The following is a 27,310-nucleotide window of genomic DNA, read 5'->3' on the forward strand; positions in this document are numbered from 1 at the left end:
AGTGTGAATGGTCTGTAGTTAGTAGGTAAAGATTATGAGTTTTATCTTTTCCTGTGCAATTTTAGCTTAATTTATTTGTGGAATTTCGTTAGGGCCTTGGATCCTCAGTCTAGTTGTTCTGGTAAGTTACACAGCAGATGATCAGATGAAGGTTTTCCTTAAGAATGAAAAGTACTTATTAGAAGCAGAAAAAGTTCATATTATTCAAATAATGAGTTTTGAAGTAAGCTGGTCTGATCTGTGATAGGGTTGTAAGGGTTTGACCCATGGCTTCCTCAGTAACCATTGTATCTAAGGAAGTTACAAGTATTCCACACGTGTCTTCCATGTAGCAGGGGGGGAGTGTTTTTTTTTTTTTCTCTCTTGGCCGAGGAGCTGGTGGGAGGTGGTTGCAGTCTGGTCCCTCTGGTTGTTGGTGGTTCTCCTGTCCTGGGTGAGATTGTTTCATTCTTGTTCCCCTTCCTTGAGGTTTTTAATTGTGTTTGTTTGGATTCATTTGTTTCTTTTGGTTTGGTTCTGTGTTCTTCTCAATTTTCCAGGGACTCAGTCCCCTATTCCCCTTTTCCCTTTCCCCTTCCCCTGGGGCTGGGATCCTATGTACTGTGTATACAGTGTGGTTTGTGAATGTTAGAAAAAATAATTTATTCTTTTTATTCAGTTCATTTTCTCTAGAGTGCGTTTCTTTTCAGTATTTATTTTCCCTTCCCTTTGCTGGGAAAGTTCTGGGAGGGGAAGGGGGGCCAGTCCAGGGTTGGCAACAGCTAGGCCAAACCTGTGACAAGGGTGGATGAGGGAAAGGCTGTGGATTTTGTCTGCCTGGACCTTAGTTAAGCCTTTGACACTGTCTTCTACAGCATTTCCCTGGAAAAACTGGCTGCCTGTAGCTTGGATGGGTAAAACAGCAACTGGATGGCTGGGCCCAGAGAGTGATGGTGAATGGAATCATGTCCAGCTGATGGCCTGTCACCAGTGGCATTCCCCAGGGCTCGGTACTGGGTTCTGGCACACAAGCTCTATGAGGAGCAGCTGAGGGAGCTGGGGTTGTTTAGCCGGGAGAAAAGGAGGTTCAGGGGACACCTCATTGCTCTCTAGACCTACCTGAAAGGAGGTTGTGGAATTTGGCCTCTTCTCCCCTGCCTGGGAGAAAATGAGTAAGAAATGACTATTAATGAGTATTAAGAAATGAGTATTAGGGTAAGTTTCTTCACTGAAAGGGTGATCGATCATGAGAATGCTGCCCAGGGAAGTGGTGGAATTACCATCTCTGGAACTGTTCAAAAAATGTGCTGATGTGGTGCTTAGGGGCCTGGTTTAGTGGTGGACCTGGTGTTAGGTTAATAGTTGGACTTGGTGATCTTGGAGGTCTTTTCCAACCTTAACTGTTCTATGATTCTCTTCACTACTCCTCCACTCCCAATGAGTCTTGTGTTGTACTTGATAGAAGAGCAAGATTCCTAAAATGCAGTAAGAGAACCTGAGGAAGATGCGACTATTTGAATACAGATATTGGTTCTCAATGGGACAGGTTTTTTTCTTCTGGAACAGCTGAATGGAGGACTCCTATGCAATGATATCCTTCTCTATCTGAACTGTTTTCCTCTCTTGAAGAGGCTACCAAATGTTATAAGCGGTACTACAATAGCAGCTCTGTAATGTTCAATTCTTCTTTATATGCTGAAAATATCTGTTCCTGCTCAGTCATCTTTGAATCGCTGTTCTGAGCCTTTGGGTTTCTTGACTTAATGGTCAGTGTTTAATTTTACAGAGGGAACTGTGATCTGGAATGTGTTAGGTCCCATCCTAAGGTTGTTGTGGATGCAATAATGAACCTCAATTCCCTTTTTTAGAAGTCTACAATAATATTAAATAGTTGAAAGGGTACTCTCCATGGGTTTGGTTGAAATAGTTTCTCATCAGCTCTTGTCAAGGGACAAGGGGAAGAAAAAGGTAAAGAATAGATTCAGAAGTGGAGGAGACTGAGATTGGAAAGTAGAAGAGATTGTATCTGTTCAAAATGTCAGTTTTAAGTAAAGGTAGGAAAAGCCATGTTTTTTGGCATATTGTCTGAGAGCCACTGAAGCACCTTGCTGAGTGCCCTGAAAGGGTTGGAGTTGTACTGAGATCAAAAGAAAAAAAAATTGAGTTGGATCAGTAATTTATGGGTCAATTTCTCAGTAACTTCCATTAAACTAATTATATGCCATAAAACTTCATTTTACCTTTGTAATATATATGGCAATTCCAGCTTTTCTACAGCAGTACTGATTAAAAGTTTTGGATTTTTTTGTTTACTGTTAATTCAAAGTGGTTGTGTCACTTTGTTTATGAATAATACTTAAATATATTTTTCTTTAGTTCATATGAATTCTCTTTTTGTTACTGTATCTTTTTTCCCCCCATAAGGAAATGCTATGCTTGTAAGTGGTAGTTTGTAACCCAGTTATTAATTACATTAGCATTTGCTTATCCTCAAGGTCAGGTGAATAAAACTGATTTTTAAAGAGGAAATAATGCTTACTTTTTTCTATGCTATTTTTATTTTTAGGAATGTTGTCTCTGCAATTTGAGAGGTGGTGCATTAAAGCAAACTACTGACAAAAAGTAAGTAATATATTCTTCAGGACCATATGTGCTTATTTCAAACTTTATTCCCAATTCATTCCCATGTGACAAGCATTTGTAAACATAATTACTTGACAGTGTCCCTTGAAGCTGAACCATTACAGAATTAAAATTACTGCTACTGAAAAGTGCCATTGGCATTTTGTGAAATAGTTAGATAGTAAAATGTACGTTTGTTTTAGTATTTGCATGCACTTGCTTGTTTCAAATTTTAATCTGCTGGCCTTTGTGTAAAGAAAGTAAATGAGTGCTCATTTATCATTGTTTGCATGGGCAAGTCTTACCTAACAGCAAAGTGTATTTTCTTCTTTGCTCCTGGTAATTGCCATACAATACCTTTGAACTTCTAAAACCAGTATTTTCAATTAATTAATTTTAAACATATTGAAATAATTTTCAACTCTGAAGCTATTCTTTTTTTTTCCAAATATGCTTCCATCACACACTGTCAAAATTGTATTGTTGATGATACTGTGTTATTAACAGCACCAATATTTTTTCTGTATCTGAATGATAGAAAATAGCAAGTGACCCTAACAGATAAAGTGGAAAATGTCTCAGCTTAATGTTTTTTCAAGCCCAAGAGTACAACAGTCTTTTCAAATAAGAATTTAATAAGATTTATTCATAGAAAAAGAAAATGTACAGAGGTTTGCACAAAGTGACTTTCTTTCTATAGCTATACATGAAGTCTTTGGCTTTACATTCTATCACTCTGTACGTTAGTGCTTTGGATTTATGAAATGGGATTTATGTGAAAACAGTTAAACCCTTGTTTTCCTGTTTCCATAATACCTGATAGCTGTTACACATTGTGGAGTTTTTCTTCTATCATTCAGCATTAGCTGCCATACCAAGATTTTGAGTTTTCAGAAAAGAATGTTACAATTTTTTTCTCTGACAAGTGTAAAATCTAACGTGCGCTCCCTTTGCTCCTTTTTTTTCTCCTTACATACTGATTAGAAATACAGTAGGAGTATTACTTACCTTAAAAGCTAATGTATCAAACACGGTGTGTATGTGTGCAGGAAACAGTTTACCATATAGGAGAGCTGAGATTCCTTCTTTTCAGGAGAACACAGCATTTATTTTGAGTCTGTCAGGTTGAGAGATGCCAGAGTATAAATGTTTGGGTGAGGACTGATTGAAGAGGGATTTTATTTATAGCATTTCTGTCCCATAAAGCTTAGATGGTAAGACAATGAAGTTTAGCAGGTGGACAGGCAGCAATGAAAAGGAAAAGGGTGTTATTAAAAATTAAAAATAGTCTCAAAACAGGACAGTTTTCTATCAGTTAAAGCATGAACAAAGCTGTCACCATAATAAAAGTGTGGATCTGCAAACTTTATCTGCTTTTATTTGGGCTGAACTGTATAACTTGCTAATTGATATGTCAATTTTATATACAGCTCTTATTTCACACTTTGACCAATACAACTTTAAAGTCACATGACAATAGTTTGTTTAGTCCCTGAATGTCATATGATACTTTTCCAGATAAATTTGTCCAAGATGACTTACTGAAATACTACTGCTCTAGTGCAGGAAAGAGAAATTATTTCTGTTTTCTGCATCACCCTCCATCTCCTGCAGCTTCAGCCCACATTCCTGTTAATCTGCTAAGATGCTCATATAATGTTTATCTCTTGGAGATCTACAGAAATTGGAGTGAGACAAGCATTCAGGGCTTACAGAAACAGAGCAAATGGGGTAATGAAACCAGATGTACGGTGAATGACATGGAATAAGGCAAATATGAGTCAAAGACTGGAAATGTTTTCCTTTCTTCAGATTTACTACTTGTCTACCCCTAAGAGATTTTAGAAGTAGTCTCAGAAGACTGCTCTTTGTTAATAAGAATGGCATTAGCTTCTCTTTTACTACATGAAATACACACTTTCAATATTAATTTCAGACTTTTCTTAGTTTCATTTAGCTTTTTTTATTCTGAGATTTATGTATTGAAACAGATTTTGGAGGATAATAGCAATGCTTTCTGATGAATTTAGGAAGTACATAACATGACCTGACAAACTTCCAGAAGCTGCACTGAAGTCTTATATGCAGTTTTGGTCCTAGGCAGATGCTTTTGCTGCTAAAGGGTGTCCGGTTCCTGTTGGGCATTGCTCTGATAGCCTGATCAATTTGCTGCTTTTATACCATTGTTTGAAAACAGAAGATCGTGATAGTATACTTTGATTGGCATTTCAATAGATACATGACTATGATCATGTGTCTTGCCAAAGAATAGTTTCTCAGGTCTGAGTAATGTTAATGCAAAATGCTGTAGGTGGTAAATCACACATGAACTAAATAGCTTGGTCTTTGCTTATGTACCTGAATAGTACAACTATGAAAACTTTCCATTTAGTAGAAAGTGAAAGATGCTTAAAAGTATGTTGCAACAAAACTTTAGTCTGAAATTATATTTATGCAAAGTGATAGTCTTATAAGGTTTGCTAAAATGTCTCAAAGAAGCTTAAGAAAGCCTAATAAGGAAGTAACTAGAGATGGATGCCTTTAAAACAAAACTGACTGAAACAAAAACAAAAACCAAACATATAGCAAGTAATGAAACATCTTAAACACTTGTATTTCTGTGGGGTTTTTTGGTGGTATTTTTCACTTCCCACTTTTCACAGGTGGGCGCATGTAATATGCGCAATTGCCATCCCAGAAGTCAGATTTGGTAATGTCACAGAGCGTACTCCGATAGACACTAGCAAAATACCTTTGCAAAGATTAAAATTGGTGAGTAGTATACGAATATGTGCTCCATATATGCTTTGCTATTAAGGTATTCAAATATTTGAAATGTATTAAAAATCTGAATTGTGATGATTGTTGTCGGCTATAGAGCAGTAAATCATATTAAGGTAAGGAATAAATAAGCAAGTTTTTATCAAGGTGGGCCTTTTGACACATAATAGCAATTCATGGACAATGGTGACAGTCTTCGGAATTCTATTAAAAGCAATTCAAACCGGTCATTCTCCAGAAGTAGAATAACAAACTTGACCAATGTCAATTGTGAAAGTTTCACTTTTTGAACCCAAACAGACTGGATGTATTGCACAATACCTGTTCATGAGGTCTTTTTATTATGGTTTACTACATCAGTGAACTATTTATGAAGGTAAAAGAATGGATGACTGTTTGTTACATTGTTTACCATCTGAGCACTGAAAAAAGTGCATTAAACTACTTACACATTCAAGAAGACTGATGCACCCAAGCAGAAGATACACCTAACTGCAATGTGTGTTTTCTTGCTGTGTTTCATGAGAATTACTTCATTTGTCAGTGTGTGCATGACTGTGATGATGTCTGAAGGAAAGTGCTTAGTGGCCCATTCAAAGTGTTAGGGAAAGCACAATTTTTCTGGATCTGGCCCACACTGTTTCCAGTGTGGTTCTTGGTCTGCCTTAGCTTGTACTCACTCATTTGGAACTAGCAGTATTTTCTTTCTATTTCAGTTTTATTTCATTCCCTTCATTAGTTTTTGTCTTCTGTACCTGTATTTCTAAATGTGGAAATGTAGCTTGGAGTATAAAATTGGTAGCCTGTCTTTCCAGTGGTAATCTGTTTTGAACTTTTGTCCAAAGTCTTTAAATTTGGTCTGCACAGATACTTTTAAAAATAACTTAAAAGACATATCTAAAGAGTATATATATAACATATTACAAAATTTAGGGTGACTGCTTGAAAATTGTTAATTTAAGGGTTGAAAACAAAGAAATCATAGAAACATAAAATTACTAAGGTTGCAAATGACCTCCAAGATTGTCAAGTTCAACTTTTGACTGAGTAACACCATGCCCACAGTAAGCACCTTACATCAATGTGCCATGGCTACTTGTTTTTTGAACACTTCCAGGGACGGTGACTCCACCACTGCCCTGGCGAGGCTGTTTCACTGTTTCAGGATTAACCACCCTTTCAGTGAAGAAATTTCTCCTACTATCCAACCTGAACCTCCCCTGTTGCAGCTCTAGGCCATTTTCTTTTGTTTTACTGCTTTTTAAGTGGGAGAAGATACTGATCTCCATCTCACCACATCCTCATTTCAGGTTGTTGGAGAGAGTGATAAGGTTCCTCCTGAGCCTTCTTTTCTCCAGGCTACACAACTGCAGCTGCTCCTCATAAAACTTGTGCTCCAGATCCTTTCCAGCTCCATTGTCCTTCTTTGGACTTGCTCCAGCACTTCAATGTCTTCTTGTAGTTAGGGCCCCAAAGCTGAACACAGAATTTGAGATGTGGCCACACCAGTGCCAAGCACAGGGAGATGATCCCTTCCCTACTCCTGCTGGCCACATTATTGCTGGTACAAGCCAGGATGCCATTGGCCTTCTTGGTTATCTGGACACCCTACTGGCTCATGGCCAGGACCCAGCACTTGACTTTCATTCTTTCCTTCTTATCTTCTTTCCTTCCTTCCTTTCTGCCTTCCTGCCTGTTATTTCTACTGACTATGAAGCAATTATGATAATCAGTTATAAATAACTGAGGGCTTTTCCTTCTATTTTTATCTTCAGCAGATAGAATATTACCTATAACCCTTAGTGCTTTTTCAGTTCTTTATGCCTCCTTCAATGTAAAGTGACATGAAACTGTTAAAAATTGTATTAAGCTGTATATATGCTTATGGTCTCCTGTCAGTACATGAATGTTTAGAAATAGAGTACTTGTCTTCCTTAACACTATTTTTAAAGTAAAAGAATTTGTATGTTTGAGTGGAATGAATGTGGTGAAGAAGGAATTCAGCTGACTACAATAAAAATGAAAGGCAGGATACTTTATAACAGCCATAAATGTAGTAATGCTGCAGGTAGTAGACAGCCTTACTGTGAGGGAGGGAAGCACTATAATCCTGGTTAGCACATTGAGCCTTACTTTTCCAAGACTTGATTTCTGACATTAAATTTATAATGAAATAGCTAGGCTTGTGCTAATTTAAGAGACGTAGTCATTTCAACCACTTCAGAAGGCTCTGTAATGATATAATGTCAATAGACCAATAAAATGTTAGTTCTTGGGTAAAGGAACAGAAAAAAATCTGCTATACAACCACCTGCAGTCTGTCTGCTTTCAAATATTGGCTTTTGTTGCAAAGAAATGACTGTATCTGATTTTACTCTGCTCTGTTTCACAGTGAATACCCTAGCTAAACTAAGTCTTCTGTAGTATTCTGTATTTAAAAAATAAATATGTATATATTCGATGGAATTTCATGGACACTTAGTATTTTCTCTAAAGCCCTGTGTTTTAGATACTTTTTGTAAAGTATTTCTCTTGTTTCCTGAAACATGAAGTTCCTAGTTCTCTAAAGAGTTTGCTATCAATAACCTTGTGTATATTGCAGCAATATTCTCAAGTCAAATGTGATCTTTATGTTAGTCTTTGCTTCATGACTGTTGATGCTACAGAATAACAATTAAGCTCTAATACCCACTGAGCACTGGATACTTTGCCTTAAGGGAACTCCAAGAATTATATGCAAATTTATTCTGTTTCTTTCTCTAGGAATGCCTGCCTCTTCTTCAGTCTACTTGGCCCAACTTCCATCCTTACCTTTCATTGCCCTCCACTATCATTTACTCTGTAGACAGTAGATACCATCTGTCTTGCTGTTAATTTCTGTGAAACCATACTGAGTGTTTCACACTTTGATGTTTGCGCTGGGAATATGTGAGCATTTGATTCAGGCCAGTTTAAAATCATAGAGACTGTCAGTGCTGCTCTTCAGAAACCAATTCCTGTTTTGCAGCTATTGTATTTGCTGTTCACCATTCTCCATCATTGAAAGCCAGGGAGCTGCCAGAACAAGACAGGTTTTGTACATTCTTTCTTGATATTGAGCCTTCATAAGCAGTATTTTTTTAAATACATTTTTGAGCCTATCTTTATAATCCATTTTATGATAAAACATGGGGTAGCTAGTAAGTAAATATGGGCTGCCATACACCTCCTCTGTACAAAATTTAGGATGCATTTTGTAGATTTTTTTTTAAATGAGTAAAACAGATTTTATTGTTTTAAACGTTTTCTATCCCTGTCCTCCCTCTTCCTTCCTTCTGAAATAATAAGAAAGCCAAGTAAGCAGAATATGTACTGTTTTCAGAGATCCATATAGACGGAGGCAACATCTTCTTTAATGTAACACATACAAAGGAATTTAAAAGGAAATAAAAAGCCAAAGGTTTTTTTTTACAAATTAAAAAGACATCTTCACAAATATGAACATATTGGTATGCTGTTTTTTATTGCTTAGCTAGTACATATAGTGTACATATAGTACATATATTAAATATTTTTAATTCACTAGAAATTTTGGTTTTGAATCAGCGTATTTTCTGTCAGTCTTTCCATTATTAAATATTCAGGATATACTAATTTATTCCAGAGTAAAAACCAATATTTGTATAATACTAATAGTAGCTTATAGTGTTAAAATTATTTTATGCAGCTGTCTCATGTTTGCAGGTTAGTGGGGGTGTTTTATAGCATACCAAAATGTCTTTTATTTCTCTAGCTGTTTCCAGTACCCTGTGTGTCACATACCATCACATGACAGTGAAAATGTCATTAAAAATTAATTCACTTGAAAATTGTTCCTTAATGCTAGTGGATGAAAAACACTCTAAATAGATTTATCTGCTTGGTTTTTCCATAGGGGCATGTGAAAGAAAATACCGTGATCCACTATGTTGAAATCACTTTTATTTTAGTGATGTACACCAGTGATATTGTAGTACTTTACCTTACTTTTCATGTGAAAGCAAAAGACCTCCCAGGCAACTTCCATATGGAGACCATTCAACAAAGATACCATAATCTGTAGTTTGTCCATGTTACCTCTCTGTTACTATATATTTTCTCTTTTTTGGAAACATTTGTGAATGAAAACATGAGATTGTCCTGGTCTCTTTTGTCAGAGAGTCAGACTTTCTTCCTCTGTTTTGTATTCAATCTGGATGGTCACATCCATCACACACTTTGAGTTCAAATAGCCAGGTGAAATGAAAATTTGTGATTATCAATCTAGGAAATAAATACGTTGAATACGGATGTGTAAGCACAGGTTCTAAAATGAAATGGCTAGAGGGATATACCTTACTATATAACACATCCTAAACCAATATTTACATAAACTGCAGTGCACAGGCTGCTTTGCGGACACATAGTGTAGATGGTCTCTCTTCCAGGGGTCTCCAGGTTCAACAGCAGACATATGAACAAGAATGAATATGGAGAATACACAAATGCCAACTTAAGTAGTTACAATCGCAGGGGAAATGTTCGGAGCAGATGAAAGGGAGGCAAAGTTGCTGAGAACTGATGACATGGAGGGTGACCACATGAAATTTCTCTAAACAGAAATGCAAAGTCTCAGCTGATGGCAAATTGTAACAAGTATGTGATTTGAAAGAGAATTTATGCTGTGAATGAGTATGGTGTCAGCTTCTATCCCAACACAGTTTAACAGCACCTAACAGTTTATCCAAAGTGGACAAGGCTTAGGTTGCCAGCTGAGTTTAGCTATTTTTTTTTATTTTTGCCTTATTCCATTTGTCCTTGAGTCTCTTAAGAGAAGCTTGGGTGTATGCTCATACTTGTGAAAACCTGTTTTCCTTGCCTATTTATATGTATGAGACTTTGGGTCATAGAAAGCAGAATGGATTCCTTTGTGTGTCAAAGTCAATGATAAAACTCAATTTTACTTTGGGAAGGGAAAAGCTTTTCCCCAAGTACATAGATAGTCTCTGCTTTCAAAAGAGTGATAATTACTCAGCTCTAATTATAAATATGAATTATAGCTGCATGAAAAAGTCTCTGGGGATGAAAACTGCAGACTGACCTCTCAAACATAAACCCAGCCTTTAAAAGAAAAAGTACTCTCTTTTCTCTTTTCTTTTTTTAATAAAATGTAGGACTTAAAACTAGAATTTAATTAAACTCTTTCTTAGTATATGGCCAAGGAATTCAAGCCAACAGGTATATTGAGCCTAGTGTGATTCACCCTTGCCAGACATGTGACTTGCAATGAATGTAGACACTGTAAATGAGAGTTTTTAAATGTTTTATCTGTTATAACAGAAACATTTAAATAGAATCATTAGCATCTGTTCCCAGACCTATACATTTTGAGATGTCAACTCTAAAATCACCTTTTGAATAGAATGCATATCAGCTTGGTAGCAAAATACATTATCTCCTTTTGGTACTTTTTTATGTTTAAAATGGCTGGGTATTAGATTTACATTGGTCTTATAGGCAGTCACTGCAACGTTGTACTGAAACATACACATAAGATGCCTTTGTTTCTTTAACTGTAGAGTTTCCTATTATTTTTATATTTGAAATACTATTTCTCCAAGAAAATAGAGGTAGAAAATGAGTTTTGGAATAGCTGAAGTTGCCCTGAAGCTTTTGATGACCTCAAATTTATATTTGACAAGTGAACCGAGTATAACCACAAGTGTACTCTGAGTGAGGAAGATTATTTTGAAAAGAAATCTACAGTGTGATGATGACTGATCTACAAGCCTTTCAGTATCTGGCTGAAGCCATAAAGTTTTTTAGAAGGCTATACACTTTAAAATTTGCACCTGAAGGCAAATAATAGTGAGCTTGAAAGCCAGAGATTATAGTATTGAAAGGTACATCACTTTTGAAAATACAGAGGTTTCTCAGTACTACGGCACTGAAGAATGGAATGAAAACAGAAATGTGTATGAGCTTTTAAAAGAATGAGCAAGTATTCTCCTGCCTGTCATTCTATTTTAATGAAATATGGAACCTCAAAAAGAATTAAAAACTCTTGAGGACATTGCTCATCTTCTGTGTTCTAATGTTCAATGAAATTCATTTGTTAAGCTACAGTGAGGTAGTAGAACTATTGTAGCTGCATTTGTGAAAGAGTAAAGAAGCATTTGCAGTGATGTCCACCAGTGTTGCTGTGTTTCTGATAATATTGAGAAGTATTGATTGCTTTTCAATATTTCCACAAATATTGCTGGAAGTACCATTAAGCAGAATCGTTATACCATACATACAGTCATGCATTGTCACTTGTCATTGCACACACTCACAGGCAATTGGAGCAAAACAGACAGAAATCTTGAGACAAATTTAAAAGTATTTCCAAATTGTTTTAGAACCATTAATGAAATAGCTTTTAGTGGCACACTTGATTTTAAAAAATGTTAAACTAAAAATGATGCAATAGTTGATTACTGTAATATATAATTTCTTAAAAATGTAATGACTCCTTGTCATCATGTAAAAAATAGAATTTAGTGTACATGCTTTAGTCACAGTGTTCATGAGGTTTTTAATAAGTATATTAGAAGAATGTACTTTTCTGGCTGTACAGTACTTACTGTCAGAATAATTTGCTACAATGAGCAGATCCTATTGCAAACTGTCAAATTTGTGTCTTGCAGTGGTTCTGTACTATCAAGTCTTACACAAGATATGAAAAATGTTACATATGCATGACTGTAAATAATGTCTGAAGACACTGACAGAAAGAGACATAAACATGTCTTCTGATGTAAGGGTAGTTAGTAACTATCAAGGATTAAATATGTCCTGCAGAATGATGTTTTAGAAAACTGGGAGAAAGAAAACTGGCCCCAGGTTTGTACCTGTACGAAATGAAAGTGTGGACAGCATGGTCTAGGAAAACTTATCTTTTATTACATGCACAACATGTTGTTACTTTTTAATGTATATAGTGATTGAATGCCTAAGGTATTTTTAAATATAAGTTTAAAACCGAAGAAACGTCTTCCATAATTTTGTATCACCTTTGTGTTCAGGCTAGGGACAATCCCAAGTATCAGTACAGGTGGGGATGAATGGATTGAGGACACCCATGTGGAGGAGGACTTGAGGGTACAGGGTATAAAAAAACTGGACACAAGCCAAAAAACCGCAAGCCAGCTGCATCAAAAGTAGCATGGCCAGCAGGTCAGGAGAGGGCATTCTCCCCTCCCTACTCCACTCACATGAGAGTACTCCCAGCTAGAGTAGCTCATCCAGCTCTGGGGTGTGCAGCACAAGAAAAAATAATGAGTCTGTTACAATGGGTCCAAAACAAAAATGATCGAGGCCAGTGAGAAGAGAAGGCTCTTGGGAAACTTTACTGTGGCCTTTCAATACTTTAAAGGAACTTCTAAGAAAGACAGGGAAAGACTTTTTCAAAGACTTGCAGTGACAGTAAAAGTTGCAACAGTTTACTGAAAGAGGGTATATTTAGATTGGATACAAGGAAAACCTTTTACAATGAAAGTGATGCTGTACTGGAGCAGGTTGTCAACAGAACTTGGAGATGCCTTGTTACTGAAAGTGTTCAAGGTCAGTTGAACCAGGCTATGAGCTACCTGGTCTAGTGAAAAGTGTCTCAGCTCGTGGCAGTGGGGTTGGAACTAGATCTTCAAAGATCACTTCCAAGCGAAACTGTTCTAAGATTCTAGAAGACATGGAACGTGGGGAATAAATATATAATGAGATAATAACCCAGTGATGTTGCTGAGGACTGTTGTATTTTTGAAATGCATTTAATGTGCATATATAATCAGTAGCACAACAAAGTATATTGCAAAATGCTTTAGACTTATGAATAGTAAAAAGATAAATTTCTAGAAGATTGAACAATGTCAATTTATGGTCTCATAAATCATATTGGTAATAATTGCAGTGATGTTCCATTTTAAAATATCTTACCCTGCACACAGAGATGATAAAAGATTGTGGAAGAAATTTTTTCTCTTATAAATTTACATTTAGAAAAGTGTAAATTATTCCCTTTCCTGCTGTCACTGGGCACTTTCCCTGACTGCTGTGACTGTTCAGATATGATGGAGAGTGGCTTAGCAGCTGTATCAGCGAACACCCTCAGGACGCTGGGGTTCATCTCATAGGGTCCCATCATCTTGTGTATGTTTAGGTTCCTCAGGTGGTCTTGAACCTGGTCGTCTCTTGCAATGGGAGGGATTTCCTCCACCTTCTGTCTTGAAATTGAGGGAATTGAGAGACGTGGGAAGATTGACTGCTAGTGAAAACTGAGGCAAAAAAAATTAGGCAGTATCTAATACTTTCTTTTACCTTCCCTTTCCTCACCAACATGTGTGTAGAAGCCATTCTTAATATTCTTTGCATCCATTTCCAAGTTCAGCTCCAGCTGTAACTTAGCTTTCCCAATCCTGTCCCTGCACAGCCAGGCAGGGCCCCTATATACTTCCCAGGATACATGTCCCTGGTTCCATTGCCTGTGGTTTTCCTGCTTGTGTTTCAATTTGGCAGGAAGTCCTTACTGGGCCATGCTGGTCTCCTGCCTTCCTTTTCTGAATGCTCACAGATGGGAATTAAGAGGTCTTGGGCTGTGAGAGAAGTGTCCTTAAAGATCTGCCAGTTTTATTCTGCTCCTTTTTCCCTGAGGGCAGTTTCCCAGGAGGCGCCATCCACTCTTTTCCTAAGTAACTACAAATTCAGGCTCTTAAAATTCAGAGTACTGACTTTAATCTGTGTTTGTCCTGAATGCCTCGAGACTGTGAATTCCACCAGGGCATGATCACTTCAGCCCAAGCTGCCACCCATCTTGACCTCTCCCATGAGTTAACCTGTGACAGCAAACAACAGTTCCTCTGTCAGCTGCTCTCTGTCACCTGCATTAAGAAATTATCCTTGGTGCTCTCCAGGAATCTCCTGGAGTGCTTATATCTTGCTTATATCCAGTCATATGATTTGTCCCACCGGTTTTCAGCTATTGTGATGAGATTGTAGCTTTCCAGCTGCACAGTGACTTCCAGCCCCTTCTATGTGTTATACTATATCCTGTTTTATAGATTTGATGTGTTTTGAGGATACAATGATGAGTAATTGGTAAATTAATTATTTGGATGTAATGGGAAATAGTTCAAAACGTAGTTAAGTGAGAATGTTTAGCACTCAGAGGTTAAATTTGGATTTTTAGTACTTTATTTTTCCTGTCCTTTTCCTCACTTAAAGTTCTATGCCACAAGACATTGTTGTGGTGATCCTTGGAACTCTGCTGTGAGACCTGTTCCCTAAAGGGAAAAAGGTCCAGTTCAGGTCATAAGCTTGAGAACCTGTTCACATTAACAGATACTGGTTTTCCTTTAGGAAGTTGTCTGCTACTTGAAATAGTATTGATAAGAAGCTGCTGAAGAAAATGGTAAGTTTAAAGATTTAAAGTAACTCAGGTTATTGTTCATTTCCAAGGAAAAAAATGATGCCTGAGCTGCTGCCGGGGATTACCTTTTTTTTTTTCATAAGTTGAGGTGGTTTTCTGTGAGGTTTCTATATATGCAGTTTCCAAGCAAAAGGATGAGATATCTCTTTTAGATATGGTTTTATTGGTGGAAAAATGGCATATTCTTTTAGTGACTAGGGATTTTCTATATATGCAGCTTCCAAGAAAAAGGAGGAGGTATCTATTTTAGACACGGTTTTGTTAGAGGAAAAATGGCACATTCCTTTACAGATTAGTGATTTGTCCTGCCATTGTTTACAGTGTGACTTTTTTAACAGAAATTTATTTCATGCTGCTGTTTTATTTTGGATTGCACTATTATTAGAAGTAAGTATGGTCTCTTAGACAGACACAGCTTGAACTACAGATGAGTGCCTTAAAATTGTGACATAGAACAACATTTTGTCTCTGGAGGAGTGGCATATTTTCTCTACATACATAGTAATGCAAGATCATTTGCTAGGCATATCCTGTAAGATTAACTGTGTGGTTTTCAGGAATGGCTGTGTGTTGTTTTCATTACCAACAAGCATTACATCTGTCTTGTCAGCTCTGAACTTAAGCAGCTTACTTATTCCTTGCACCTTATCACAGCAGGGCACTTGGCAAGCTGAGAGACAACACTGTCCAAGTCTGACAAATAGAAGTCATAAAGCAATGTCAACATAGTAAGGATGGCACTACAGCCCACATCATCTTCCAATTTCTCCAGTAGCCTATATTTCACAGAATGACACTATGACAGAAAAATCTCTTGGTGGAGAGTCATTACTGTCTGCTTTTTTCAGCAGAGAATGGGGTGTGTCCAAAGGTGCCCTAACAAAATCACACATAGATTGGCATGGAGTTCATAAATTGAGTAATGAATATGTTAACTTCATAGTCCACAAAGTTCAGCTTTTCAAAACTGGGCAGATATAAGGGTACATGAACACAAAAACTGTAAAAAATGTCCTAAACTGGATTTGAAAATCTATATATTCCTCTGGTTTTGGACATCAGAGCAATAGTAGAACATATGTTGTTAAGCAAATGTTGCTCAAATCAACTGTAAATAAAGATGCCATTGCAAATAGAAACATTGTTTTAAAAACCTTCTAATCCCCAAGAAGAGACAATACAAGTGAACCTTTAGTCTTTTGCATGGTGTCTTATGTTTGTCATCCCTTTTATAGAATGATAACTTTACATTATCTTTTAATGTAAAGGCAAACATGTTCTTTGTTGAAATGGTGGCTGAAAGAAAGAGAGAGTGAGAGAGAGTGGAACCTAGAGAAGAATAATTCACATTACCTGATTATGTACAATATTCGTCCAACCATCTGGTCTGTAGCTTACTGGCTTTCTTTTACAATATTAAGAATAAATTCCTTGATGACAGAAGAACTAGAATCTTGCGGTTGGGCAACACTCGTGAGTTTGGAGAAATTGAGGTCTTTGAGTAATAAGACGTGACTTATATTGCAGATCTCTTTGGCTGGGAACCTTTGGATAAGTAGGATCTTAGGATAAGTAGACTTATCCTATTCAGAACTGCATATAATGTGCATTTTTCAGTTCAATTTCATAGTTTTAAGACAACCCATCTGAAAAATACTGTGGTCACTATGAAAACTGCCTTTGAAATAACTGTCATGTAAGTCTCTTTTCCCGGTAGGAATTTTATGTTTGCAGGAATCTCATCTAGTTCTTTAACTAGTCATGGTAAAAATTATCTCACTATAGCAAGTAGAAATTGGATAGCTTTTAAATAGAAATTGAGAACATGCAGCTTGGTCCTGGATGGCCCTTGTCAGGTTTATGGGAAATGTAGGAGGTGGAGGTTTACTGAATGTGTCACAGAAAAGATTCTGCTATCAGAGAATCATGGAATCATTTAAGTTGAAAAAGACCTCTGAGATCACTGAGTCCAACCTTTGACTGAGCAACACCTTGTCAACTAAACCATGGCACTGAGTGCCACATCGTCTCTCCTTGAACACTTCCAGGGACGGTGACTCCACTGACTCTGTGGGCAGTATGTTCCAATTTTTAACAGCCGTTTCCATGAAGAAATTCCTCTTGTTGTCCAATGTGAACCTCTCCTGGAACAACTTGAGACCATTTCCTCTTGTCCCAAGGCTTGTTATGTGGGAGAAGAGGGATGCTCCACTTCCCTACCACCTCATTTCAGGGAGTTGTAGAGTGTGCTAAGGTCTCCCCTGAGCCTCTCTTTCTCCATGTTAAATAACCCCAGGTTCCTCAGCTGTTCCTCATATTACTTACACTCTAGACCCTTCACGAGCAACATTACCCTTACCTGGATTTGCTCCAGCATCTCCATGTCTTTATTGAAGTGATATCTTTCTTGATATGGGGAACTACAGTTTCGTTTAGATTTTTGGGTGCTGTCTTGCAGTCTTTTTGGGTGATTTCCTTGTTTATACAGATGAGTAATTGTGACTAGCATATAAACCTATGGCAGAGGAGTACTTGCTGACCAAATATTTATATAATTCAAAGCTTAGTACTGTCCTAGACAGCTTCTAGTAAATACAAACGTTGCCAAATATGTGTGACTCAGCCCTTTTTCATAATGATTATCTAAATAAATGGCATAAAATGAAAGCGTAGAGATTACAGAAGCAGGTAAGCAACATAGGAATAAGGGAGATGTGCTAAATGTTTCTCCCTTGCTATGGGATTACTTTAAAAGAGGAAAGTTAAGATCAAGATTCTTGTCAATCTGAGTGTGATGAAATGGTTAGTGAGCAGTTAATGGGATTATGGATAAGACTTGGTAAACTTTCAATATATCTCATCTGTATGAAAGGAGGGTAAGCTGATTTTCTTCTCTTAAGATCAGAAAGCAGAGGTTGACCCATCACTTAGTACAGAACCTTGAACTGTAAAGTACTTTGTAAGAAAAGCAGCTAATGGCTAAATATTTTTGACCTTAATTATTATTGAGAGAAAAGAGAGAAACCTTTGAAGTGCAAGTGAACATTGTATTTAAGCAAAAGGAAGAAGATGCATAACATAAAGCTAGAGCGGAATGATTACAGTCCACGAAGTTCATTTGGGGTGGCCAGATCCATAATTTTTGAGTGATTTGGTTTCTAAGTTCTTTTTCTTCAATGCAGCAAATTCTGAGCATAAAATGGTTGTAGCCAAAATGTTAGAATCCTTCGATGAGCATCTCAACATTTTAAAGTTTCAAATATTACTTAGTTTTGATAACAGAACTAGATACATGTCTATAAATAACATCTATGTATGCAGATAAATTGGATTTTCCACTGTTACTGTGAGAATAGTGGAGGAATTAGTAAAATAGGGATCTCATAGGTGATCTTCTTGGCCTGCTACATTTGTCTAGCTGTTCGAAATTCAGACTTAGGGAGCACTGGGTAGTGATCACACCTCAAGACCCCTTTTTTCCCCCTCTCAATAACATTTTTTTAATCTAGGATACATTATTACCCATCTAAGTTAATCTAGATATATATTTTAAAGAATGAAGAATGACCATATTGTACTTTTATACATATTTGAGAGGCTGCCAACATCTCGCCTAATATTTTTTATTAATGTTTTAACTGAGAATGGAAATATTTCTTACAAGCCTGGGATTTTCTTTAGACATGTTTGGAAGTTTTATACTATGCAAAATTGTAGTGCTTCATGGAAATAGGGAATTATTTTTAAAGGAACCCAAAATACTTAATTTGAATTAAAACTTCATTCACAGGTTTTAAAAAAAATTTGGCACATTTAGAAAGTTTTGGTTTCTTTTGTTTATTTTGTTAATGTATTTAATTTAGAAATTATCAAAATGATAATTTGTCACATCCTAGAATTGTTTTTTATTGTGTTTCTGTGTCACTAATTTCCATCTCATAGGAACTTCTTGATATTATTTAGAGTTCTTAAGTATAGGTTTTGTTAGAGATTTAAAATTTTCCTTCTCTCGTTAGGATTTGATGGGAAGGTCAGATTACTGCATTGCATAATCCTGAGATCCTTCAAAAACTAAAAGTGGTGATGTTGCTAAATAGAGCATACAGTTTTATGGATCCACATATTTAACCATGAAGAAGGAATTCATACTAGTGAACAAGACAGTCTAATACAGTGAAATTTTAAGAGTGAGGGGATTGAGGAATAAAAAGTGGAAATGAGTGTCTTTTCTAGAATAATCACCAGTGTGAACAAAAAATTACCTACACTAATATTTTTAAAATTAGAGTAGCAATAAACAGTCTTTTCAAATTCAGGTGTTATAATATGTGCTGATGCTTTATTCTAAGTGTAAACAGTAGCATTTATTTATTTTGTAGGAAGGTTATAAAGCCTGGGATTTTCTATATTGCGACTCCTTGGTAGATCTTTGTTCTAACATAATTAGGAATATGAATATATATTTCTGCACAGTCGGTTACAGCTTGTAACTTAGAAAAGGTTTGGAGTGCAACACTTACGGCTTTTGGTAAATTATCTGAATTCTGTATTTCTTAATTTGCAATGAAATTGCTTCTTATATAAACAGAAAGCTTCAGATTTTTTTATATATCTGCTAAATGGTAAATCTTGAGTCATAAACTTGAGAAGGGTACAGTGATAATTTGTGGGTTTTGTTAAAAAGCCTTATTAGAATGTTTGATAGGTCAGTTTCCAAGATGAGCTGCTCCAGAGCTGGCCAGGTCCGCAGTTCAAAAGGTGAGTTCAGTTGGTGGTCATCACCCTCCTAGAAGGTGTTTAGCTATGTCATTCATCTGGCAGAAAACTGACTTCTGCGCTTGCCAGAACTGATGTGTCTACTCAGAAAGAGCTCCCATGAAAACATGAGGGTGTTCTAGTCTCAGGCTGCAGGGCACATGTTGCATTAAGAGTAAGGCCAATTTTTCTGTTGTGTTAAATTTGCCAGAAAATAAGTTGCCTTGCTTTCTAGCTGGTCCTCTGATATCAGGGGGACTGGGAGTTGCTGGGCTTAGATACTAAGTGATGGTCAATTAAACACTAAGCAAGAGAAGTGCAGAGCCTGATTGGGTTCAGTGAGAACTATTATGATTATGGATTCACAAATAGTGTGATACACTATACGCCTGGTTGCGCCCAATGAACTCTCATGGCTGGACTAGAAGTGTGGTCATGTTCAGTAACTCTCATGGCCAGATGCAAAATAGTGTATCTTATTGAGCAACAGAAATGCAGGTTCTTACTGGATTGCCAGTGATAAATAGTCTGTCTCCAGAAGCAGATGTGAGTACACAGAATATGAATAATACAGCCAACAAAAAATACATTCAATTTTGAGATGACTGTATAGCATCACAAACACAAGCCTACTTTCTGAATTTCACAGAGAGGAGGATATAGGCATAGCCTGTCAATCAGAATACAAAGGTGGAATCTCCTCTGACCTCCCTCCCCACTTATACTATATTTATATTGGGTTTTTTTGAGGGAGTGGAAAAGGTAAAATTAAAGTTTTTGTAATTTCATGTTTTAGGTGGAATTTAGTTGACATTAGACATTAGCATAATGTGGGGATGTGAAAAGGAATATGTATTTTTGAGTTACAGAAACACAGAATTGCAAATGGGTAAGACTTAAGGGTCCAACCTTCCTGTTTAAGCAGGGTAATCCTAGAGCACAGTGCCCAGGATTGTGACCAGACGGTTCATTTAGCAACAGGCCCACCTTATCCTTGTCCTTGTGTTATTGATGTATTTGAACAAGCTCTTCTTGTTGTCCTTGACATCCTTCACCACATTTAGTTCCACATGGCCCTTGGCCTTCCCTATGTCTCATTTCTACTTACCCTGACAATCTCAATATTCATTCCAACTTACCTGATCCTGCTTCCAGCTGCTGCATATTTCCTACTTACATTTGAGTAATGATGGGAGTTTTTTATTCATCCATGCATGTCTCTTTCTCCCTTTGCCCAGTTTCTTGCTCATTGGGATTCACAAAGGAAGTGACCCTGAAATATCAGCCTACTCTCTTGGACCCCTTTTCTCTGCAGGGCCTGTTCCCATGGCAATCTTCCAAGAAGATTCCTGAAGAGGCTAAAGTTAGTTCTCCTGAAGTCCATGGTTGTAATCTTACTTGCTGCCCTGCTTCCTCCTCATTCCATACTGAACTCTACAACCTCATAGTCACTACAGCCAAGGTTCCTATTTCCAGCAAGGCCTTCTTTGTTTATTATTATGAGGTCAGGCAGCACACCACTTCCTGTGCGATCCTCCACTGCCTGTGACAGGAGTTGTCATCAGTGCTTTTCAGGAACCTCCTGGACTGTTAGTGCTTCTCTGTGTTGCTTCTCCAGTAGGTATCAGGGTAGTTAAAGTCCCCCAAAACAACCAGTGCCAGTTCCTACAGTGATAAATTGACCTATCAAATCAGGTCATATTTTGCAATCTAGACTAGTGAAATATTTTACTGTGAAATTTTAATTTTCATTCTTTGTTTATGAAAGCAGTAGTACTGTCATGTGTTATCATACAAGTGCCATTTTGTGTGATTTGTTCTAGTGAGTGCCACTTGTTGATATGTTTAGTGATTTTTGACACATATTTGTTGCCAAACTCTCCAAGAGTTCTGAAATATAGTAAATCTGACATAATTATTTTTTCCTAAATCAACACATAACACATTGGCAGTTTTATCTCATCTCAAAAGCTGCAGCGGTAGTTTGTTAGATATGATGGGGCAAAAGAGTATTACCCTGGTTTTTGTGAAATCTTCTCTGGAAAACCTCATACTTACTAAAAACAATATAAAATTTTTAAAAATTCTCATTTGTGTAGCTTTTCTGAAGGATCTGTGAAAATTCTTGTACTATAAGAACATGTATTAATTAGTTCTTATTTGAGACTGAAGGATATGCAGGATATCACTTCTTTAAAGCAAGAGTAGCACTCTTGGATGCTTCCTTTGTAGAAGCAGAGTGATATTAAAACTGAGTATTTAGTAGTATTCTAAGAGAGAAGTTTAGTGAGGTTCATATTATAAATGAACTATCTCAAGCCAGTGATTGAAAAAATAATAAAAAAGGGCTGAAAATTGTGCCATGACATATATGCACTACATTTGTTCAGTTCAGTAAGGTTCTTGCAATCCCTACAATTTCACTGATAAGAAAAGGGAGAACCTTCTATGTGCAACAGAAAACATTTAGCAACAAAGCAATGAAAAAATACAGAAATCAGACAAGGTAGTCTGAAGGAGAACTCCACAAACGATGTATAGACATCTGTTCTTCAGCTGTGACCAGACTGCTTTACAGTTCAGTCCCTGTTACTGCTTTGCTATAATGACCTGATCCGCTGAAGACAAAATTTATTCAAAACTTCCCAGTGCTTAAAAAAGAAAAGGTTTCGAGACATGCTGTGAAACTGATATATGCAGTGAAGTAAACTGTGATGCCAAGAGGCAGACACATTCAGGCTATTACTCTGACAAAATATCTCTTCTGATATGTAAAGACTGTCACTGGAGAGTTATGCAATTCTATGTGTTTGAGTTGTCTGTGCAGCTCTAAGAAATCTTGAAAAGCTCCATGGTACTTAATAAGTACAATTTGGTTGAATAATATCTGTGTTGCATTTGCTGAGAATTAATAGTTCTCAGGCATTGCTTGCCTTTTGTCAAAGAAAAGAAACTATCCTTAAAGCTGTAAATCAATACTGGATACAGCTGGAATTCAAATGCAAAACCTGACAGTCCCTCACAGCCCATCAGGAAATAGAGGGAGATATGAGATATAGTTGGCTTGGCTTTACAAGAGTTGTTGCAGAGTGGTTCTAAACCAATTTTCTATTTTGCTTTTAGTAATCTGCATGATAATGCTAAAAAGTTCTATATTTTTTTCCATATTTGTATTGTTTTCCTGTGTTTTGTGAAATCAGGAATTTGAACATCCTTAAACTTTCTTGGTTTTGCCATGGAATTGAACGTGCAATCTGCAGAGATTACTATGGTAGTTTTGACCATGGCAAAATGCCAAGTGTTCACCTAGTTGACATCAGTGCCCCTTTCCCAGAGGGGGAAGGAAAGAAAAAAACTACAACACTACAATTTACAATAAGGCAGATTATATTTACACAGGAAAGAAGAAATAAAAAAGAGAATAAAGCAATGTACACACACATAGAAGACTAAGGCTAGCAGAAAAGTATCTACTTCCCCACAAGAGCAGCGATGAGGCTCCATCTCCCTGGCACACAGCAAAGGGCACTTCCCAAGGGTGGCAGCCATGAGAGAGAGAGAAAGCACCTCCTCCTTCTTTCTTTTATATTTGGTTTTGCGTTATATGGTGTGAAGTATCTCGTTGGTTAAGCCAGCTGACAGCCTGTATCCCTTCCTATTTCTACCAGTATAGAAACATAGAGCCTACAATGAGAACAAAAGCCTGGCCTAACTAAACCTACCACAATTATGCAGAAGAATTGTTACGCTTCAACAATCTGTGCAACCTATGAGGGAAACCTATTATAACTGTAGATAATTTTTGTACTTTAGACTACATAATTTTCATGTTGAGTTCAGAATTGCCATGTCATGCAGCTTCACTTAGCGATGAGGACAAAAGGCTTAGTTGACTTCTGTACAGGTGGGGCTGCTGACTTCCAACTTCTTTGAAACTCAAATAATGGTTTTGTAAAACATTTATTTATTTAAAAAAGTAGTTATAGGTAGTGATCAGTGACAGGACTTAAGGAAATGGCATGAAGCTGTTGTCCTTGTTTAAAGGAAACCAAAGTGTCTACCAAGACTAGAAGAGGGGACTCCTCTTCAATAACGGCTTCAGCCCTTGTTAAATTTAAAAGAACTTTAATTAAAAAATGTATATAAGAAGGATAACTGTTCTTAACTACTATATATAGAGATAGATATAAATATAACTATAAACAGACAAGAGCAAACTACTTACCCAGCACCAAAACAACCCAAACTATGTTTCCTCCTGGTGCAATTATATTTCCAGAGGGCAGGTGGCGGTGTTGCAGCTCAGCTGGCCATGAGGTCAGTTTTGTCCTTTCCCAGCGAGGCAGAGACAAGAGGCAGGAAAAGGTGTTGGCCTTATGACTTACGTGGTGGCAGGATGCAACCTTTTCGGTGGGGAAGAGCAGACTTTGTCCTTGGCCTTTGTTCAAAGAAGGAAACACTGGAAGTTGAGGGGTGGTAGTAGTTCCCAGAGATCTGCTTGCAGCCAAAGTTGGTCCCCAGGAAAAAAAGTCTGCAGCATATCCTGAAGGAGCCGTGACACTCCTCCCTCCCTCTCTCCCTCCCTCTCCCCCTTTCCCCTTCTCTTCCTCTCTCCCTCTCCGTCTCCCTCTCTCCTTCTCCCTCTGTCCCCTCTCTCCCCCCTCCCTCCCTCTCCGTCCCTCTCTCCCTCTCCCTCCCCTCCTCCCTTTCCCTCCTTCTCTCCCTCTCCCTCCTTCCCTCCCTCTCCCTCCCCCCTCTCTTTCTCTCCCTCCCCTCCTCCCTTCCCTCCCTCCCCTCCCTCTCTCTCTCTCCCCCTCCCTTTCTCTCTCTCCCTCTCCCTCTCCCTCTCTCTTGCTCTCTCTCGTGCATGTTCTCTCTCGCTCTGAAGCTCAGGGTGCCCAGAGATGAAGTGAGAAAGAGCAGTGCCACAAGGAGCTCTCACCAGCTCAGCAAAACGGTGGCTTCCAGTCACAGCAGCTGCCCTAAACAAAGTGAAGCCAGCACATAGACAAAGCCTCTCCCCCTCCCAGGTGCTGAGGGTATGTTCCTCCCCTCCACTCCACCACTAAGTTGGAATCTAGAGTCATCAACTACACCTTTGTTCTTGGTCCTGTCACTTCAACTCCCCAAACCGTTGTGTTAGTAGGGAGAGAAAAATTCCCTGAAGGACAAACCCCGCCTCCCCCCCTCCCCTTTCTTTGTTTGAACCTTTAACAGCGGTGTCAGGAGAGGGTTAGGTTGAATATTAGAAACAAGTTCTTCACCTAGAGGGTGGTTGGGCACCAAAACAGGCTTCCAGGGAAGTGGTTACAGCACCAAGCCTAACAGAGTTCAAGAAGTGTTTAGACAATACTCTCAGGCACATGGTGTGACTCTTCGGGTGTCCTGTGCAGGACCAGGGGTTGGACTTCAGTGATCCTCTAGGGCCATTTCCAACTCAGAATATTCTGTGATATATTTTTCAATTCTTAGTAAGAAAAATAAGATTTCCTGATTGTTCTATTTTTCAAGTTAAGCATTCAGCTTGAAGTGAACTACATTTCCTGCAATGCAGCAGCATTTTAGTAATGGTCCCAGAACTATGTTTCACACTCAATTATTACAGTGCAGTCTGTGGAATTTCATTTTTTGTACAGTGCTACCTTTTTACACAATTGTTAATTGTTTATATTTGTGAAGTAAACAAACAGGGAAGGAAGAGAAGTATCAAGTAAGACATTAAAAACATACCATGAGTAAAACACAGAACACATACCAATTTGGTGTTACTGCAAACACTTACAATATTCACAGAACACTCACCTTCAAAATGCTACACAAAATGTTTCTTTTAACACTGTTTTGTAAGCATTACCAAAATTATTCTATAAAAGTTAATTTGAAGGAATGTTCTTTTGCTAACAATTTGATCTTACATCAGTTAGGAATAAAATTTTAAATTTTGACCCCAGGAGAGATCTGACCCTTAGCTTGCAGGCCTCTTCACCATGAGCATATCAGACATGCCTAAAATACCAAAAAATTATGTGGGTGTAAAAAACCACACTGTTAAAAGACCTTTGCGAGAATCATATTTCCTCTATAAAGTGTAAAAGCCTTAATGAGTATTATCATTAAAACTTCCAGATATTGAAGAATAAAGTTTAGATACTCTCCATGAAAGGTTTCACTGCTATGCCCTGGTGGGAAGGCATTAAGGAAAATTACTAATTTAAACGGCTGTGAATTTTTTACCGTGTATGTATTATAGCACAAATGAGTACTCCAGCCAAAATGCCACAAGGGCAGCAGGAAACTTCATGCTACAGAGCCAGAAAAGTCTTGTAGGATCAAGTTACCATGACTTGTATTCCATAATGCTGACGCTCACAGCTGGATCATGGAGTGTGCAAGTTTTTAGTTAGTTCCTGAATATACAGGATGATCATAACTTCTAAATGTTGCCTGTCCATGTTTTTATAGCTTTTTAAAGATGAGTACTTTCAATATTGAATTTCAATTACTCAGTTTCAGTATATCTTGTTCAGTATGGATTTATTCTGCATTTTATTGACGGCACCATTTTGTTTTCAGGTTGTTTTTTATTTTTTTTCAGAGTTGCCTAATCCCTATTTCTTTATGCAGATAGTACAAATGTACTATCTAAAACCTGTAGGAGCCCTTATCTTTGAACAATACCATTTAGCACTTCAAAGAGCATGAACTCTTTACATATGGTTTATATTTGAGTCACACACTTACTCAGTTTTATTTGTGCTGTTATTCCTAACTGTTGCTGCTGAGCTTTTTTCCAAAACTATCCGTAGTGAAATTCCTTTATTTTAAGAAGCTTTTGATTTTCATATTTCTGGTAAGAAAATAGAGAGGTAGATTGTTTTTTCCAAGTCATCAAATACATCCATTCTTCAGAAAGATATTATGAATATGAGTGGATAAATTTTGCATTTGTTCTTTATGACTATTGAAAATATTGCTGTCTTCTAGCTCTGTTACAGTGTACTAATTAGGAACTTGAGCATAAAGTCAAAATCACTATTAAGGACTTGTAATAAAAATGATCCTTTTTAATAAATTTGAGATCTCTTAAGCCACATGGATTTCATGTCCTGTGAGGTAATACATTAGCATGATTTTAGAATTAAGATACTGTTTTTAAAGTAGGGCTTTGAGAAAATTCTATTGTATTTCTCTAAGAATCATATTTTTATATAGTTTAAACATATTTAATTTTACAATGATAATGTAGAAAAAAGTCTTCTGTTTTAGCCTGTAGTACTTAGGAACAGCTTTGTTTGGCCATCTGAACAGGGGAGATAAACTTAAGTTATGGGGGCACAATGGAACAAACATCTGCTTTCCTGAAATTCACATTGCGACTCAGTAGCACTTGAAATCAATGAAGAGCCAACTTTTTTATGACACTGCTTCTCAAACTGGAGCACATTCAAATAGGGTAGTAATTTGCGTTATGACAGGAATCTATCATGTCAGCATCATCTTGACAATATCATCATGTTGTGTCTAATATTTAATGCTTCTTGCAAGTTATAACTTACAGTAGCTATATCTTTCATATTTTGGAGGGAAGAAAAAGAGTAGAGGAATAAGTTTGGAGCAGGGAGTTGTGATGGAATAGCTTGTCATAGGATGGGAAGTAAGACCTCAGCAATAACTAAAACAAACCTTATCAACTCCATTATCAGCCAAAATCAA

General features: G+C 37.3%; 1 protein-coding gene across 3 annotated transcripts in view; it reads left to right on the forward strand.

The window, feature by feature from the left end:
- The window catches only part of KDM4C (lysine demethylase 4C), a 259,388-nt gene that overhangs the window by 173,492 nt on the left and 58,586 nt on the right, over positions 1 to 27,310 (forward strand). For all 3 annotated transcript variants that reach the window (XM_071580703.1, XM_071580705.1, XM_071580704.1), the window contains 2 exons: positions 2,546 to 2,601; positions 5,265 to 5,373. In XM_071580703.1, coding sequence (XP_071436804.1) covers positions 2,546 to 2,601; positions 5,265 to 5,373 — 165 coding nt within the window. The remainder of the gene's footprint in view (positions 1 to 2,545; positions 2,602 to 5,264; positions 5,374 to 27,310) is intronic.

This window comes from Pithys albifrons, chromosome Z (genome assembly GCF_047495875.1).
Source record: "Pithys albifrons albifrons isolate INPA30051 chromosome Z, PitAlb_v1, whole genome shotgun sequence".
Classification (NCBI taxonomy): domain Eukaryota; kingdom Metazoa; phylum Chordata; class Aves; order Passeriformes; family Thamnophilidae; genus Pithys; species Pithys albifrons.